The following is a 20,029-nucleotide window of genomic DNA, read 5'->3' on the forward strand; positions in this document are numbered from 1 at the left end:
GTAAGTGATAGATGTAACCTTAAGAAACAAGAAGAGAGCAGAGTGGGCCAGGAAACAAACCGGGGTTAAGGATATAATAGTTGAAATCAAGAAGAAGAAATGGACATGGGCCGGGCACATAGCACGTAGGCAGGATAAGCGCTGGTCTTTAAGGATAACTGACTGGATTTTCAGAGAAAGCAAATGCATGAAGGTGAGACAGAAAGTTAGGTGGGCCGATGAGATTAAAAAGTTTCCAGGTATAATGTGGCAGCAGAAAGCACAATACCGGATTGATTGATGGATCATGGAAGAGGCCTTTGTCCTGCAGTGGGTATCGTCAGACTGATGATGATAAAGAGGCACATCAGAAGAATCTTTATTGGGAAATACTAGGCTTGTGCGAGTAGCATATTTTACATTTGAAGTGAATACTGATTTTGTCAAATAATTTCTTGTTGAATTCTAATAGCATGTACTGCATATTATGCAGAAAAATGAGCATACTTGATATGATTCATCTAACCTGCACAGTATCTTGTTTTTAATTGAAACGAGGCATGTGCAAATGTCATTTGATTTGGTTCGAAGGAAGTGGAAGCGAGTTTTAACAGCAGCAGGATTTGAGTTTTGGTAGACTACAAGAGGTAACCTGTTAATTATGTAATTTTTTCAAATTTATTTATAACGTATAAGTCGGCATAACAAGCTTTTTAACTTTAAAAATGGGGAATAGATGCAAGGCTAATATGTTCATTTGTGTGCCATGTTCCCCTTTAACCTTCAAGTGAGGTTTTGCAGGTGTGTGGATTTTCCATAGGCAGGTGCTTCACGGTACAGTTTATACGGCTGAAGTGAAACCACCTCAACAGGGGGTTACATGTGAAATAATATTGTCACGTGCTTGCTCAAGAAAGATGATGGCAGTTGTGCATGTGCCATGAGGGACTATGAAATGGACGAAAAAGAACTCGCTTGCGCGTTCTATTAAAAGACCGACCTGCTTCTTGTGTCTCAATCTCTGCGGCAAGACCTCTGTTTTGACGTCATGACACTGGTGGAGGTGCTAGAGCCTACAATTTGATGCAGGACAGTCTTGCTCGGATCCGTTCGCCTAGTCCAGAGACTCGGCCCCTGGTCACGACTCTTGTGCACCGATTCAGTCGGCCCCTACTAGGCTAAAATCCGGAGTCCGTACACCTCTTACCAGCATGGCAGCTCCTACCGCATCCACGGTTATCCTACCATCGCAGACCACTCTTCCGTCGCAGGTGACTCTTGAACATCCTCGCGTTCCTGAAGTTTTCCGTGGGGAAGAGTATGAGGGTGTTGAGGACTGGCTCGAACAGTTCGAACGGGTCACTGTATCTAACCACTGGAGCGAACAGCACAAACTTGGCCGTGCATATTTCGCACTGGAAGATAGCGCTCGCACGTGGTACGAGAACCGCGAGGCTACTTTCCGATCTTGGGAAGATTTCTGTTGGAAGCTCCTCACCACATTTTTAAACTCGGACCGACGGGATCGCGCACAGCAACCGATTGAGACCCGCGTGCCAAAACCCAACGAAACAGCTGCCATGTATGCAAAGGGTATGATCCGTCCGTTTCGACAAGTTGACCCTGACGTGCCCGAGGCGAAGAAGGTGCGTCACCTAATGCAGGGTGTTAAGAAATCAGTGTTTATGGGCCTTGTACGAAATCCTCCTACAGCAGTAGATGAATTCATAAAAGAGGTGACTGTCATTGAGCGCGCACTGCAACAACGATGCCGACATTTTGACCGCCTGCCGAACCACACGGAAGTAAGTGCTGCAGCTCAGAACACTGCTGTCTGCGAAAGTTCTCTGCGACAAATGATTAGGAAAATACTGCGTGAGGAATTTCGGGCCCTCTGCTTTCCTCCTACCCAATCACCTGTCGCATCTATTGCCGAAATCGTCTGCCAGGAGTTGAGGCAAGCCGTTACACTACCCGCACCAAGTCCTGAGCCACATTAAGCGAGCTACGCTGGTGCGGTCCCTTGTCCTCCACCGTCATTTGTGGTGACACCCTTTCAGTCACGACCCGCTGACGTGTCTGGTGGCAATGGGATTCTGTAAGACGACCACCAGTTCGCGGAACTGACTTATGGCGCAAGGCCGACAGTCGACCTATTTGCTTCCGCCGCGGAGAACCAGGTCACATTGCCTGCTATTGCCGTCATTTTCTGCTATTACCGTGATGAGTGAATCGTCATGCCACAGACGATTCCCTCATGCATCATGTGTGCTATTTCTCTTCAGTGGACTTCCGAAGCGGCTACTGGCAGATAGAAGTCGACGAGAGAGATCGTGAAAAAACGGCCTTTGTGACGCCCGATGGCCTTTACGAATTTAAGGTGCTTCCTTTTGGGTTCTGTTTGGCACCAGCCACTTTTCAGCGTCTCATGGACACCGTACTATCAGGCCTGAAGCGGCAACATGCTTGGTCTATCTGGACGATGTTATTGTATTCTCAGCAACATTCGAGGAACATCTCAGCCGTCTATTCACCGTCCTCCAAGCCATACGTTCGGCCGGCCTTACTTTAAAATGGGAAAAATATCATTTTGGTTTCAACGAATTCAGCTTCTTAGGCCACGTTGTCAGTCCCGAGGGCGTTCAAAATACACGCCGGCCAAAATACACGCCGTAGCGCGATTTCCTGCACCATGCGACAAAAGAACCGCGAGACGCTTCTTAGGGTTGTGCGCCTATTACCGGCGATTTATCTAGGACTTTTCGTCTATTGCGGCGCCATTGACTTGACTCACACGTGAGGACGCCCCCTTCTTTTGGGGTGAACAGAAGCGAATGACATTCAATGAACAATGACAGTGCCTGCAAGCACCTCCAGTCCTTGCGCACTTCGACCAGGAAGCACCTGCAGTACTTCACACTGACACCAGCAATGTACGTCTAGGGCCGTTCTGGTGCAGTGGCAAGACGGCTGTGAAAGAGTAATAGCCTACGCCAGCAGAACTCTCTCTCGCACGGAGGAGAACTACTCGACTACCGAGAATGAGTGTCTTGCCTTGGTGTGGGTGGTCATCAAATTTCATCGATATTTGTACCGCCGCTCCTGCAAGGTTGTTAGTGACCATCACTCTTTGTGCTGGCTCACCAACCTTAAAGATCCATCTGGCCGTTTGGTGCGCGGGAGCCTAGGGCTTCAAAAGTTCGACATGACCATCATCTATAAATCTGGGAAGAGGAACACCGACACCGACTGTCTCTCACGGTTTAAGCCTGTTATACCTCGGTGGTGCAGGCTGAGGCATTTAATTTATGTTGTTTTTTAAGCCCCAATATACGTTCTGTCTCTCACGGTCGCCAGTGGAAACTGTTGCTCCTGACGACGAAAACATTGACGCGGCATTCGTGGGATTTGTCAACACAGCCACTATTGCACCAGAGCAGCGCAGTGACCCTGAGCTGTGTCCACTCATTGAATATTTAGAAGGACTATGTAAAGACTAGGCGCGGCTATTTGCTAGAGAACTGCCATCTTTTTGCTTGTGAAACAATGTTCTCCATAAAAAAAACTTCTCACCAACCAGTAACCCGCACTTACTCGTCGTGCCTGCCTCTTTCCAAAAAGGAATCATGGAAGCGTGCCATGATAAAGCAACTTCTGGTCATCTAGGCTACACCCGAACATTGTGCCGACTTTGATGCAAGTACTACTAGTTAAAATTACGTGCTGCTGTTAACCATCACGTGTGAACTTGCACCAACTGCGAAAGACGCAAAGCACCTCCCAGCAAGCCAGCCGGTACTTTACATCCACTCGAAGCACCAGAAAAGCCGTTCACCCAGATTGGAATGGATTTCCTGGGTCTCTTTCCAACTTCCACAACAGGGAACAGATGGATTATTGTGGCCACTGATTACCTCCCCTGTTATGCGGAAACTAAAGCTATGCAGCGCGGCACGGCATCAGAAGCCGCTCAGTTCTCCATTGAAAACATTGTCCTTCGGCAGGGCACTCCCGACAGCAGGGATCACAGATCGAGGACCTGCCTTCACTGCAGAGCTTTTGGAGTTGGTTCTCAGACTCAGCGGTACAGCTCACCGGAGAACAACTGCGTACCATCCGCCGACTACGGAGAACAACTGCGTACCATCCGCCGACAAACGAACTGACACAGCGCCTCAATAGGACCCTCACAGACATGATCACCATGCACGTTGACACGTAACATAAAAACTGGGATCAGATTGCCATACGTGACCTTTACCTATAATACCGCTCGACAAGAAACAACTGGAATGACACCGTTCAGTCTGATCCACGGTGTAGGAAGGAGAGGTGACTCAACGCGGCGGGCGAGCGTGCCAAAACTTGGTTCGGCGTGGACGTGTGCGCTTGTAAGTGGCGCTGCGCGAACAGGGGTCATGTACTGCGGGTTTTCAGTTGCCACGGACATGAAACGCGCCTCGCACTGTTCCGCATACAGCGCGTGCTTGGATTTCGGTGGCGTGAATTTAGGGTCGCTTCAAACGAAAATACCGTTTCGAAAGAACTGAGGTTCTTTGGACTTCTTGAGTTGGTGTGTGAATTTTAAGGCCGAAGTGCATGCACGCTATTCGGGACGCGACAGCGACTGTAGCTTCAACAATTCTTCGCGAAGACGCAACCACCTCCTCGAGTAATTTAAACAGAAATAGGGGCAATTAATTGTTGCGGTGCACCAGTGCTATCCACCACAGCCACGGTGACTTCGGCATACAAAGTAAATTTGAATTTTGCTGAACTCGGGCACACATATGAATCAGATATCTACTTCAGTTTCGCGTTGTTACTTTTTAAACAAATGTTTACAGTTATTCATGCCTGATAAGCGTGTTCACACATATACTTGTTTATTGCACTGTTATACAGAAAAATGTACCCAACAAGAAACGTTGAGGAAATCGCACACATTCAAACACCAAGCCAAGTACTCTGTTTAGGACGCTTGTGCAGTCACAAGTTTTGACAGTTTTCTGAGCTTGTGTGTCTTATTTTCCTTTTCTTTTCTCTGCTTACAATACTGCCTCATCCGAAGGCCCACATAACAATGCAAGATTTTAGCAATTACTTCATTTCTGTGGGTGATGCAAGGAAATGAGAGCCAGTTGTTATCTAATATATGATCAATGGTGAGCTCGTAAGCATTCCTTTGCGTGCAATTTCTTTGAAACACTACTTCTGCTGCGCGAAGTAACACAGATATGTTAGTTGTGGGATGAATGAGCTTTCCAAGGGTCTTACAGTTTACGAGGGCTGCTTCAGGCATCTGCGAGTGAGCAATAGGTCTCACAAGGCCAAGTTTGCACGTTTCGCACGTTGTGCTGTTCAGCAACTTCCGGCACACAAACCCTGTAACATAGTAAACTATGTTACAGGGTTTGTACATAGTAGCAGTTCATCAAAAGTTGACAGCGCTGCGAGGGGTGCCGAGGTACAATCATGCAAGAGCATGTCCGAAGCAGTAGCACCACTTTAGGGGGGATCCGCAAGAAAGCATTGAGAAAGCAAGCCACCGAGTTCCTGGCTTTGCTTTCTATGCTTCTTGAAAGTCTCGTTGACGTCAAGTTTCTCGGCTGGCCTCTTGCGTTGTTTTTTCTCTTTCGAGAGACAGATTGGGCAGTCCGGAAAAATACTGGGCACTGCATCTTTGGAGAGGGACGCTTTCAGGGGTGCTCGACACAAAACATCAATTGCCGTTGTAGACCGCTTCTCAGGTTTTGCTCACCAATTGAGACTCGGAAGTGCTGTTCGCAGAGGTGGTCTGTTGACTGTAGGATTCGATCCCTGCGTGGAATGGAATTCATGCACACCCGAAGGCGTTCTTCATCTCTCGGCGCAGAAAACAGCGAAAGTTTCTCGCTACAGGGCTTTTAGTCTGTGTTGCAGTGTGGGACGAAACACGTCTTCCCCATCGCTTTTACGTGGCCACACGCACGTCGTATATGCTCACAGGGTTAACCAAAACTTTCAAATATTGCGGATAGTTCACAAAAAAGAGAGACGTTCGATATGAAAGATGGCCTCGTGTCGGAGCGAACTGAGGTGGCCGCTATCAGTTCGCGACTCGCATGGCCCCGGTACTTCTAGCGCCATCTGGTAGGGAGAAGGCGAACCTGAACAAGTTCTCCACGGAGCTGCTTTGCTGCGCCTCCGAGGCGATCAGTCACCTCCCTTTCGTACACCGTGGTCTGATCTATGGTCGCGAAGTCACGACAACATTGGACGCCATGTTGCCGCATGAGTGCGACAACATCCATGTAGACGCCGAAAAATTCACTGAGCGCGTCGAGGAAGCCAGACAGCTCGCACACGTGGGCATCTGTCATCAGCAGCATCAAGATCCACAACAGTACGACCCCCGTCACAAGTTCACTAGCTACACACCAGGTGACAAGGTATGGGTCTAGATTCGGATACGTCGATGTGGACTGTCTTAAAAACCACTAACACGGTACTTTGGCCCATACTGTGCCACGCGACGCTTTAACGACGTGAACTACGAAGTTGTTCCCAACACTGATTGTAGTTCTAAGCGCCAAAAGCATTTACCCGAAATCGTGCACGTCGTGCATATGAAACCGTATTTATTGAGTTAATTAGCTCCCGGTTACCGTTTTGGTGCAATCACTTCATACGCCTGGTAGAGCACTTAAGTTGCTCATCGGGACGATGCCTCTTTCGGAGGGAGGCAAATGTCACGTGCTTGCTCAAGAAAGACGATGGCAGTTGTGCATGTGCCATGAAGGACTATGAAACGGACGAAGAAGAACTCGCTTGCGCGTTCTATTAAAAGACCGACCTGCTTCTGGTTTCTCAATCTCTGGGGCAAGACCTCTGTTTTGACATCCTGACAATATAGACCTGTTTGCTCATTTTGAATCATGTGTGCTATTCGATTTGATTCACACTGGAACTCATGATAAGTGCTGTGATAATTGGTCATTGTATCAGTAGTTCGTTGTATATGTAGCCGCCCATGAAAACGGCCACATAGTGGCCAAACCGTTTTTTTTTTGTGTGTGTGTGTATATTTATTAAAAGGTGCAAACTATCCCTATGCTGACAAGTTAGGCCTTTTCGTGTGTTGAGTGGCGCCCGTTCGCTATGAACTCGCACCGTTCTACTGAATCGTCCTGCCACGTCGAACCAATCATTCCTGGCTAGTTGCGTGCAGTATGTCGCTTACTCTAGCTACTCTTGCCGTCGCGTGCCAGTTCGCTTGCAGTCCAATGTATGCGCACGTTCCTGCGTTCGTTGCGCATGATTCACTCAGGATCAAGCTAGGGTGCGGTGGGTAGCCTGTTTGTTTTTTGTGAACTACGTGTGCAAGCAGCATCGCACCATGCAGGGGCAGCGAACTTGCGAACGGCACCATGACGTGCTTGTACCATAGTCCCTCCTCTGAGCAGTTATCCGCAGATGACTGTGATAAGCTCACCGGCACTGGGTCAAAATGACACGTTCATCGCCACCGGCCACCTGGCTATCACTCTTCTTTGTGCTTATCCGTTAAGGCACCGCCGCAACTGCACAGAAGTCGTTATCACTAATCGACCAGTTGTTGCCGTTACCGAAAGGTGGAAAACCTTAAACGGCACATTGTGTTGTGGGAGAGTTCAGCGTCGCAGTGAACTTTCACACGACAAACGTTATCGCTCCTCGCATTTATGGCTTCTTGTGTTCGAAGGCATTGTTCGTTTATTTTCGGTGGTCTTAGATGCCGAGAATGGCGTCAGAAAAGTTTGCCGTGTGAAAGCTGACCACAATTTTTTATGCTGTATCCTCCCTCACTTTTCTTCTGCCCGTGAAGAAACGACTGTAATGTGAACGACCTCGCTCGCGATATCCGAAATGTGCATGCAGTGCTCACCGCGTGCTTTGATATCTGCCTCGCAATTGAATGAACTTCAGCGGCGTACATGCGAGCGCACCAATCACATACTTCAAAATGCCTGTTTTAATTATTTTTTTAGCTTCGTATGTGTTATACTTATGCTAGGACCGTGTCAGAAGTGTTCATTGTAAAAGTAGGAGGCTTTGACAAATGTTCGCTGTATGTAAACTCAGTTTCAAAAGGTAGCATAGAAAAATCCTAAGCTCACCGAAATATGGTCATTATAACCGATAGATCATTATATCTGGGATCGTTATAAGTGGGTTGGACTGTAATTGAAAATGTTTTCTTCAATGGCAGGCTGTTCACAAGCGCACACTCTTCTTCTTTCTCTTGTACTGATTGCACAAATCGGTACAATTTGAAGAACTTCACAATGAATTGCTTGGCAGTGGCAGGATTCCTGTTTTCTTCAGCAAACTTTATAATAGGGAGCGTGGATTTTGTCGTATATATAATTACTGCAGCCCATTGCAAGAGAACTGTAAAAACGTGACGGAGGCATGGCGGAACCTAAACTTCTGAAACCAATTAAGCATGCATCATTGCTTTGCAGCGCTGGTGCAGAGAGTGAGGGAAATAATTGGTGCAACAAGGCAACAGGCCCTTGCACACCTCCAATACAAAAAATTGTCCGTGCCGTCAGGCGAGCTTGCATTCCGACAGTGGTATTATGGGAAAAGCAAAGACTCGAGGAGTTCCGGCAATCTGTCTACAGGTTTCTGTGTTCGGGTATGCTTTTCCAGGGACTCTACTTAATGGGAGGTCCTCAAAAGAAGGGATTTCACACTCTCAGCTCGTTTGACTGCGCTTGCCTACTGGGGGACCCGTCCCAAACTTCCAAAGGTCCAGAGTCTTTTCTTGCGTGCGTTGGCGAACTGGCTCGGGTGGGTCAGGAAGTGCAGAATACTAGATAAAACAATTTTTTTTTTAGTGAAGCTGCAAAATATTAGGGGTGCGCATATTATGCGAGTAAATATTATATGAAACTCCACCCTACCATTGCTTCATCAAGTTAGCCAAAGGAAATGCTTTCATGTTGCTATCTTGTAAGAATAAGCTTAGAAAGCCTCTCACTCTCTTTTTCTGCAATTTCATTTAGAAGTATTAAATAAATAATCTGGAAATATTTGAGAAATAGAAAAAATATTTGATCAGATTCGCACTCGCACACCGATATTGTAGTTTACTTTACACCCAAAATTTTGCTAATTGCTCAGCCTTAGTTCGAGAATTCGAAGTGCTCAAATGGTTGCACAAGCCTGTAGCTGTCGTAGAGCTTTGTGGTGAGTTTTAGCTTTGTTCTTGTGCTTGATGACTCATTGCTTGCAACTTGAATACATGTGAATCAGACGCCATAGTGCCCCTATGTGCAGACGACACTGCAGCTTTGAATTCAAACTTCAAACTGCTGTTATGACCATTGCAGCGTTTCCACTACGTTGAAGCGGCATGGAGAGAATGGTGCACAGCTGTCATCCGCACTACCCTGGTTTGACATCCTGCAAGAGTGCTTCTGCCATCTTCTCATTGAGTTCTGCTTTAAGGTAGGCTCCATACTAGTACAGGACTCTCTGCAATAGGCTAACAATTTGTGAATTGTGTTTTGTGTGCAATACGTTCCTATGAAATGGCTCACATTTTTCACACTATAATTTGAGGACTTTATAAGGTCACTAAATGCACACATGTGCTTTCGGTGTGAACAAACACTTCGGAACCTACTCAGCTTATCAAAGAATAATCAAGCGAGGACCAAGGGAGATCAAGTGAGGGCATAAAAGTAGCAAAAGGGAGTATCTGTATCAATGTTTGTTCATCTTAAAGCATGCTCTTTTAAGGTTGGAACATTGGCCAGGAGTGATTCACCCAATTGTATCGGTGTCTGCTTTCTTAGCTTATTTACATATTTATTTAATACCTTTAAGGTAAGATGACTACAGAACGTAGTAGTGAAATTGGTAAATAAGTAGATGAAAAGTAATGTATAGATATTAATGTACACAAAGGAAGATTAGTCTAAGATGTAACAAAAACTTATGCACGTGAAAATTCGTACATGATGAATATTTCTGACTTGATAAGTGCACTGTCAAAGTTCCCATAGAAGTAATACTTTTTTTCTGACCGATTTTGTAGGACTAGTTTACATAATGAAGTAGAATTTTCTGGATGAAAACACTTGTTCCGAGACTCCGCTTTATTTGGCGGCTGGATTTTGTTGCCATGCTGAGTTGCCATGCTGGATTTTCTGCAGGTTTGGTCAAGTTTAGATTCCAAGTGGCAGTTGGGTAGCCCAGTTGGATAGTCGGGGTCGCACACGGGGCATCAACCCCGCTGTGGCGCACGATTTAAAAAGACTCGACACATGCTGCGCACAGATAGAGAGAAAAACTAAACGGTTTGGGCAGCGGACAAAGCAGAGGGAGGGGGGATCGGGGGAGAGAGGGTGGTGGGAGCATATTAAAAAACGAAAAGATTCAATGTGCAAGAAAGCGCCAGCAGTCTGTTCAGAATACTGCAGCAGATGAATGTTGGGGGCGCATCTGTGCAACTGCAAGGCTGCACATGTGTTAACAAGTACAATTTGTTAACAACAAATAATGGAATGTTTTTTTTTTTGTTTTTGTTTTTTGCACAGAATGGTAAGATAAAGTTCTTGACTTTGATCAGAAGAATTTAAACAAAATTGAAAATTGTCTTATTGAGAAAAGTACTTTTTTTTTCAAGTTTTGGTATTTTTGGTAGACCACTTACATTTCTTCACAATTGTGCAGTAAAACAAATGTGATAAAAGAAAGCATCAAAGTAATATCCTCACTTTAAGTTGCTTGTAGCAATAAATTCCTGAAATAATGGTGTGCATTTTGCCTTGTTTGTTATTGAAAAATAATTACCTCACTACATTGTCTATCACATGTTTTTATGGACAACAAATACAGGGATTGAGAAGGATGTGTTCTTTACTCATGTGCTATGAAAATTCAGAAATCGTGAAATATGTGGGAAGGGTGTTTTTACCTCAAGAGTTTTAGCAGTATATATTTTCTTCGGGCAAACAAAATCTTTTTTTTTCACAAAATATTGCCCGAAATCATAGTTCTGCCGCCAGTGCCTAGGTCCACAGTAAACTTAATCAGAAGTGGGAGTGGAGACCAGGACATCGTGCTCGATCTTATCTGCACAAACCCTGTAGTAAGATAAACATATTGTTTAACAATTGAGTTTAACTATGTTTATTTACAGGAGAGATCAGGCGACGATCGGTGATGATGGCGAACATAGGCCGAACTAAGTAACTTCCTCTTCCTCTACTTTTGTCCCCAAAACATGGACCGGCTCATACTGTATCATTCCCCGGTTCACAGACGAAGCCCGCTGGGTGAGCCAAATCATTGGCGTAGTGTGGGATGGAACTGCTGGAGACAAGCTACATGTGCCAACTGTGTTTGGCTTCACCGACGACCAGCTGAGGTCAAGCGTGCCACCATGTAGGTCAAGTCACTCAGGCGATTTAGAATAACGAATGGACCGACATAGTGCGCTAAAAATTTCTGGCATAAGCCACGTTTCCGCTGAGGGGTCCACAATCACACGAGGTCCCCGTTTTCGAATGAAACGGTGTCGTGGCGTTAATCATACCTCTGCTTGGAGCGATCTTGCGATGCCAGTGTGCAAATATAGGCAATTTGGCGGGCTTCTTCAGCTTGGCACAGTGTTTGAGCCACTGAATCGTTCATACGAAGCTCGAATGGAAGTATCGTATCGAGGCAGCTGCGCGATGGTCGTGCGTGGAGTAGGTAGAACGGAGTGAAGTCCGTGGTTTCGTGCTTCGGTGTATTATATGCATAGGTGATGAATGGCAAAATGTCATTCCAGTTCCTGTGATTTGAGGATACCTACATAGCCAGCATATTAGTAAGCGTGCGGTTTGTGCGTTACACAAGGTCATTCGTCTGGGAATAATATGGCGTTGAATGGCGAAACTGCGAAGTGCAGAGACGAAGCAATTCCTCTACAGTGTTGGTGACGAACTGGCAACCGCGATCACTGATGATGACACGAGGTGGACCATGGTGATGAACGATGGATTGTAACAGGAAAGAGGCGACGGAATCCGCTGTGGAAGATGGTATCGCAGCAGTTTCTGCATATCTCGTAAGGTGATCGACGCAGACTATGATCCAGCGGTTGTTGTTGCAAGACCGCAGAAACAGTCCTGGCAGGTCGATACCAACTTGTTCGAAAGGTGTTGTGGGCAGCATTATAGGGTGAAGGGGGCCATGCGGACTGCTTGTAGGACGTTTGTGGCGCTGGCTCTTTTCGCAACTGAAGACGTATTGCTTCGTACATTGTCGCATTTTAGGCCAGTAGAAGCGCTCTTCAGTTCGATGCAAAATGCGTATGAATCCAAGATGGCCAGACGTCGGGTCATCATGCATGAAATGGAGGACGTCGTACCGCAGGCTTTGGGGAACCACTAGCAAATACCGCGCACCATTTGCCGAGAAATTCGCCTTGTACAACAGTCCATCGCGAAGACAAAAGCGACCACTGCCTTTGGGGCTTCTGACAGTGGCGAATAAAGTGTCTAAAATCAAGTCATTGCGCTGTTCCCGCTGGAACGTGGTGACATCTGGAAATGCGCGTGAAACAGTTGCCAAGCAAAACGTGTCTGTATTGTGGTCAGTCGTAGACAACGGAAGGCGAGAAAGACAATCGGCGTCGGTATGACGCCGCCCACTTTTGTATGCAACATTAAAGTCAAATTCCAGGAGGCATAGAGCCCAGCGTGCAAGGCGTGCAGAAGGGTCTCGGAGAGTAACGAGCCAGCATAGGGAATGATGGTCTGTCACAATCGTGAAAGGATGCCCGTGCAGGTAACAACGAAACTTCTTAATAGCAAATACGGCTACCAAGCATTCTTGTTCGGTCACAGTGTAATTTTTTTCAGCCTTGCTGAGGGAACGGCTTGTATAGGCAACGACATGCTCTCTGTCATTATGACGCTGAACAAGAACGCCTCCGATGCCAATACCGCTTGCGTCGCTGTGTACTTCCGTAGGAGCAGATGGGTCAAAATTACGGAGAATTGGCTCTGATGTCAGCAGAAATTTCAGTTGACAGAAAGCAGCGTCACATCAAGATGTCCACTCGAATGCACTCTTTTCGCAAGAGGCTGGTCAAGGGGTTCACAATGTCCGCAAATTTATGCACAAAGCGTCGAAAATAAGGACATAACCCGAGAAACTTGCAAAGTTTTTTTACAGACATAGGTGGCTTAAAGGCGCTGATCGCTTCAATTTTCCGGGGGTCAGGCCTGACCCCATCTCTGTCTACCAAATGGCCAAGAATCAAGGCCTGCCGTTCACCAAACCGACACTTCTTGGAGTTCAAGACCAAGCCAGCCTTTCCCACACAGTCCAGAAGGAGGCTCAAACGAACATTATGTTCTTCGTATGTGCTGCCAAAAATGACAACGTTGTCCAGATAGCACAAACAGATGTCCCATTTCAGTCCGCGAAAAATCGAGTCCATAAATCTTTCAAAACTTGCGGGGCCATTGCATAGCCCAAATGGCATCACATTGAACTGATATAGTCCATCCGGTGTTGCAAATGCCGTTTTCTCTTTGTCAGCAGGGTGTATGGGGATCTGCCAATATCCTGATCGTAGATTGAGTGAAGAAAAGTATAAAGCAGAATTTAGACAGTCAATTACGTCGTCGATCCGAGGCAGCAGATATACATTCTTTTTAGTCAAGGCATTCAATCATCTATAATCAATGCAAAACGTCCAGAAACCATCTTTCTTGCGAACCAAAATCACAGGTGCTGCCTACGGGCTGCACGACTCTTCAATAATGCCCTTCTGCAACATGTCCTGAACTTGTTCAGCTATAACTTTCCGCTCGGATGACGACACCCTGTAAGGCATTTACCGAACCGGATGAGCAAAGCCTGTGTCGATGGCATGCTGTGGTCGAGAGCATGGTAAAGACAGTCGCTTACCCTTTTCTACGAAGTCAAACACTGACCCATGTCATTGTAATAGTTGGACCAATTGTTGTTGCTCATGTGACCATAGCGTCTTGCTAACCATGCTCAAAATGTGGGACTCATGGAAGGTACTCTGTTTAGAGGTGCCCACTCGTTTCTCACTTTTTTCGTCGTTGATGGTGACAATAGAATTTTCCGTGACACCATGGAACAGTGCGAGCTTCATTCCTCGAGGAAGGATAATCTGCGCAGACGAAAAATTAAGTGCCCACAAAAACGCGCACCCATTAGTAATTGAAATAATCGAATAAGGCACTATTACATCTTTCTTTACACACTGAACCATGAGAGGTTGAACGACGGCATCAAAGACTGATGCTGCTGCTGTGGGAGTAGATACGGCTACAGTACTCATAGACCATGGTGGTAATGTCAGCTCTTTGGAAACAATCAGCAAGTCTTCTGGAGGCAGCTGCTGCTTAACTAAGGCGGGAAGGGCATCACCACCGCTAACAGGAACTTCACCCGTACCGCAGTCGACAAAAGCGCCACACTCTTGCAGGAAGTCAATGCCGAGAATAACATCATGTGTACACTGTTTCAGAATCAGGAACTCAGTTGGGAACGCCTTTCCCACCAACAACACGTTAACGGCACATACTCCTACGGGTTGAAGTATGTCCCCGCCCACGCCACGAAATCTACCAGAATCCTGATAGGAAAACATAACTTTTCGGCCTAAGCTATCTTTAAACGAACTGCTCATAACATAAACTGTGGCACCAGTATCCACTAAAACCGTTGCACACAATCCGTCTATTTACACACATATCCGGTTTTTCTCCATCGTAACTGGCGGAGGTATATGAGGTGAATCCTGTTGTGCGACCTCACCTCCTTCGTCCGCGCCGGCTAGTTTCCCGGCCGTGGTGGTGGTGACCGCCACCATAGAGGTGAAGGAGAGCGATGCCTTCGGCCAGGCGAAGGTGTCAAGCTACGGTCAGAAGCGGGGGAGGTTCCACGCTGGCTCCCTTGTCGTAGGGTGCTCTTGGGATACGTGGACCATCAAAGATCGTCATAATAATTGTGGCCTCCGCGAGGAGGTCTTGACGATGGCTCGTATCTCGATGTCATCTCTCTCTGCCGACGGCAGAACCGAAAAATGTGTCCTGGAGCACCACAGCTGTAGCACACAGGAGGTTGACAATATGCATTTTGGAAAGCATCGCGAGGGCGTGGTGATACAAGTGCATATTCGTTCGGGTTCTAATAGTCGGCGGCCAACTGTCGAGGGTAACTGAAGCGGCGCTGGTGCCTGGTGTCTTGGTAGTGACTTCTTTGCGGCCTCGGTGGTATGTCAGAAACGTAGTCATACTCGTCGATGCCTGCTGCAGCAATGGAAACAAGATATTTATGCTGGTTTGAAACCAGCAAGGGTGTAGCTTCGCAAGGCGTGGCGCGAGTGTGTCAACTGAGTTCTTCACGCACGATTTCGCGTATTGTAGACGCAAGATCAGAAGGCGCGTAGTTGTCAACACTCGCTACCATGGTCACATTAAGTAATCGACCAAATTTAGGAGCAATGCGCCTCATCTTCAGCGTCTCAAACGTGCGACAGTGCTGTATGACATCAGCTACTGTACCAATGCTGTCTTTGCCGATAAGAAAGTGATAAACATCCTCTGCAATGCCCTTCAACAGGTGGCCGACTTTGTCCTCCTTGGACATGCGGGAGTTAGTGGTCTTGCATAGTTTCAGGATCGCCTCGATGTACATCGTGCACGTTTCACGTGGGACCTGGGCTCTTTGCAGCAGTGTTTGTTCAGCTTGCTTCCTCTTTGCCACGGTGTCCCCGAAACACTCCTTGATTTCGGACACGAAGCGTTCACACATTGTGAGGGCGTCGTCATGGTTCTCATACCATGTGAGCACCGTGTCCCTCAAGAACAACACCACGTTAGTCAACTGAGTTGCCGCGTCCCAAAAGTAGTAGTTGCTCACCCGCTTGTAATGTTTGATCCACTCGTCCGCGTCCTCGCCAGATTTGCCCCCGAAAGGACGGGGCTCTATCAGATGCTGACGCTGCCAAAGACCAGCTGCGGCTGAGGTTCGTAGTAAAGGTGTCGCTGGAACTGGTTGTGCAGTGCCGTCAGCTGCGGGGTTCAGGGCTCCGTCTTCTCTGTGAAACATCTCGACCACCGGCGGTAACGGGGGTAGCCCAGCAATGCGGCGGCTTCGACGTAGCTCAGGTTGTTGCAGAACCGTGTTGCTTGGTTAGGTACTCCGCACCTCCACCATAAAACTGTTACAGTTAAATTGAATTTAACTATGTTTATTTACAGGAGAGATCAGGCGACGGTCGACTACGATGGCCAACATAGGCCGAACCAAGTAACTTCTTCTTCCTCTACCTTTGTCCCCAAAACATGGCTCGGCTCATACCGTATCAATATGTTGAGTATGGAGTTGGTACGGGCTTGTTGGTATTCTCGCTACAAACTTGTCAGTGCATAAATTGCATCAAGTGCACCTTGTATGTTGTGTATTTCTGTCCTTACTGCAATTCTTGTGCTAAGAAAGTTCGTTGTGAACCTTTTTAAATTTTGTCAAACCACTTCATGAGCCTCTGGCGGGCTGAAAAATTAGATATCACCTGTATGCTTTCATTAGGCATTTCCTGTGTTTCACTATATTTCTATTTGCAATATTTTGTGATGAGAAAATGTTTACTACTGTGACTGCATTGTGTTTGTTTTATGCCTCTGTATCATTGCTTAATTGTTCAGCATGTATCATTTTATGAACTTTATTCTTCCAGAGGTTTAGGATGATCTTTTCAGCTTTTGTCTGTTGCACTGCTTTATGAAGAAGCCCCGAAGAGATTGCAAATGAGTGGATCGCTTGCACAACATAGCCATGGTTGCTTTTTCATCATAAAAACTTGATTTGACCTTCAATTCGGTGTAGTAGTTTGTGCATGTTCAATTCAGGGACGTCTTATAGTAAGGTGACATGGCTGTCAATAAGGCAGCCGTGTGTCGTTCTTTCTTGCTTGATTTCTGCCGGTGTATTCAGAATCACTGCTTCTTTTTGATTGGCAGGGAGAGGAACTGGTGGTGCACTACCTTCCGGCTGAGCTGGACCAGTTCAATGCATGGGACACTTGGGTCGACATCACCCTTGGCACCACGGGTAAGAAATGTGCAAGTGCGATTTAATGTGCACCATGGTTCCGCCTACAGAACCATGGTGGACCTGTGCTTTAACACTTCTAGATGGTTGTACTAGTCGGTTTTCATGTGAAACACAAGCACTTTCGCTCTATTACTAAGGCACGCAGAAAAATACCAGTTTGTTGTTTCCATATAAAATATTATAGACGAGTGAAAAAAGAATTCATTGTTGGGCCATCTATACATATACAGTTAAACCTGGATATAACAAAATTGATAAATTCCCCAAAAAATTCGTTATAAAGAGGGTTTTGTTATATGCAGGTTCGGTGCGAAAATTCAGAAAATAAACGCGCAAATTAAACAAAAAGGAGACTGAAGGCAGAGCTAACCCAAAACATTCATTTTACAGTAAAAAACTGCGTTATTATTTTGATAGCAATTATATGGATGCTCTCGGCGGGTTTTCGCTGTCGCCGCCATGTTCCGTAACGAGTCCGAATTGATAACACCCCCCCGCGCATCCTAACTTTCGCGAGTGGGTAAAAACGCGCGAGCGCTGTTGAAGCTGAGATCAAATGAGTCGGCCCATTCCTATCGCCTGGAAAGTGCATAAGAAAACATATCTCGCATGTTAAACTGCCGTCGAATGTTCAAACGGAAAGTAAACTACCCTTCTTGAACAAGCATAAAACAACGCGGGTTGGGGGGAGGGGAATCGCTCGAGTAGTAATAATAAACTTGGATTTTAAAGGCGGTCGCGATCGCTGGCACGCTTGCTATCTCAGTGAGTATCAGTGTGGATTCATCGCGAAGGGCACTGAAAACGTGAAAAGAGCAACTTGAAAAAAGCACTTCTCCCTAGAGCGGCCGTATTTGCACACACCAGCGTTTTGTAGGAGTTCTGCGATACAGGATACAAAAGAGTTGGCTGCCAGCTTTACTTCTTATAACATTATAATTTTTTGATATCGCGTTCATTGCATTCCATTCAACGCGCGGTCGTGTTGTTGCCAGAACTAATCGGCTAATCGCGAAAGCTACCAGCCTGCGAACTTGCGGCGCAAGATGGAAGCGCATGACGAGTCGGCCTCCGAATATCCATTGTCACCGTGGTCTCGGAGAGTTTCCATCAGCTCCTAATCTGACATCCCCTAAAAAAAGTCACAGTTTTGCCGCAAGGGCGATGTAATGCGACAGCAGCAACTTGGAATTGACGCTGAGAATCGCAAGCAGATGGAAATGGGCAGCGCGCTGCTCACGCACAAATGACGCACGAAAACAACATACACAGGACGAGAGTGAACTAAAAACGTTTACCGTTCGACACTTAACACGCTGTTTAAACAAAAACGAGGCACTAAACGTAATCGCAGGTACAGATATGAGTGCGAACCAACATTGTGCCCCAGTTGTTATTTTGCTGTGTTTGAAAAGCGCACTCTTTTCGCAAACGGCGCCTGTCCTGTGAGGGAAGAGATCTTTGTGCGCCCGTCAACTAAACGCAATTGTTCCAGTCAAAGTCAAAGGCATGCGATTGTCTTCATTGAAGAATAAGCGCGCACACACAAGCATCTAACCCCCCTCCCCCTCGATTCACGGCGCAAAGTACAAGTGGGAGATAAGCACGCGTCGGTGCATCGTGACGAACTGGGCGCCATGTGCGGGCTGCTTTTTTTTTTTTGAGTTTATATACTATATTTACTCGCGTAATCCTCGCACTCGCATAATTCTCGCGCCCCCCACATCGCCCAACAAAAATACGATTTCTTTTTTTCCTCGAGTAATTATCGCACCCCCAAAAACTACCACAAAAAGGTCGTCTGCTCGTTCCAACTACTGATGATGATAGCGCGTGCCATTTGGCGCCGTCTCTTAAGCATCAAGCGTACTATTATTGCACGGATATCCAATCTAATCCAAGCCAAGCCAAAGTGGCTTATGTGCGTTGCGGCGTGTTTTGTATGTTGTGTCGGTAATCTTGTCACCTTATGTATGGGGCGATACTGAAGCTACTAGGCTGCTTTCAGGTTAAAAGTGATAGATCATGATGTAAGCATCAACAACAGGGCCGCCGGTAGGCCTTTCGGAGCATACGAGTTTTGTGTTCGGTACTGGTGACGGCAGCTGAAAGCCACCAAGACGCGCTGGGCCCGCCGTGTGCCTAAAACTGCGATTGATGGCAAACTTTATTTTTTCAGGAAACTGCAGACGATTCTGTTAAATAGTTATCAGCCCAATACTGACGTCCTACGCTTACCTTTTGAGGGCTCCTGTTGAGCAACGAACGCTACTGCCACAGCCGCAATGCCCACAAGCTTTGCGTGTGGTATTCTAATTCTCGACTATTTGCGTGCACTTTTTGTGTCTCAAATAAATCTTGCCTTGTGTTGAACGTGTGCTTTTATTGTTAAGGTAAATTTTAATTAGTACGTCTCAAAGCTTGCTGTTAGTTGCTGGTGTCAGAATCCCGATTTGCGGCCACTTCATTTTTTTTTTCCCGCTCTGTACGTTTTCGTGGAAAGTTTTCTCCGTGTAATTCTCGCACCCCCCAATTTTGCATCGGTTTTCCGCCCAAAAAAGTGCGAGGATTATGCGAGTAAATACGGTATATCTGAATGGCAGTGGCGCCAGCAAAAAACCAGCCGAGACTGTCCATATCATTGCTATTGCAATAATAAAAAGAAGCAAAGCTGAATGTCATCAGGGGCCGCACCATGCACGTGCAGTGAAACTATGCACGTGCGCACGGCTTCAAAAACGAGGAACGACACAGACATGGCAGAAAACTATTCGGTAAAGCGCCCTCCATGTGCAGCATGGCCCCGCATATGTGACGCTGATTGAAAGTATGGCACTGCCGACGCGCAAAAGAAGTTTTCTTTTTTTATTTTGGTTTGGGGGAGAGCACACACTTGCGCACGCCGGCTCGTGGAGTGCAGGCCCGC

General features: G+C 46.6%; 1 protein-coding gene across 4 annotated transcripts in view; it reads left to right on the forward strand.

Moving 5' to 3' along the window:
* xmas (RRM_XMAS2 and SAC3_GANP domain-containing protein xmas) overlaps window positions 1–20,029 on the forward strand; it is a 417,359-nt gene that overhangs the window by 360,099 nt on the left and 37,231 nt on the right. For all 4 annotated transcript variants that reach the window (XM_075896259.1, XM_075896258.1, XM_075896260.1 and 1 more), the window contains 2 exons: window positions 9,339–9,456; window positions 17,010–17,100. In XM_075896259.1, the coding sequence (XP_075752374.1) occupies window positions 9,339–9,456; window positions 17,010–17,100 (209 nt within the window). The remainder of the gene's footprint in view (window positions 1–9,338; window positions 9,457–17,009; window positions 17,101–20,029) is intronic.

This window comes from Rhipicephalus microplus, chromosome 5 (genome assembly GCF_043290135.1).
Source record: "Rhipicephalus microplus isolate Deutch F79 chromosome 5, USDA_Rmic, whole genome shotgun sequence".
Classification (NCBI taxonomy): Eukaryota; Metazoa; Arthropoda; class Arachnida; order Ixodida; family Ixodidae; genus Rhipicephalus; species Rhipicephalus microplus.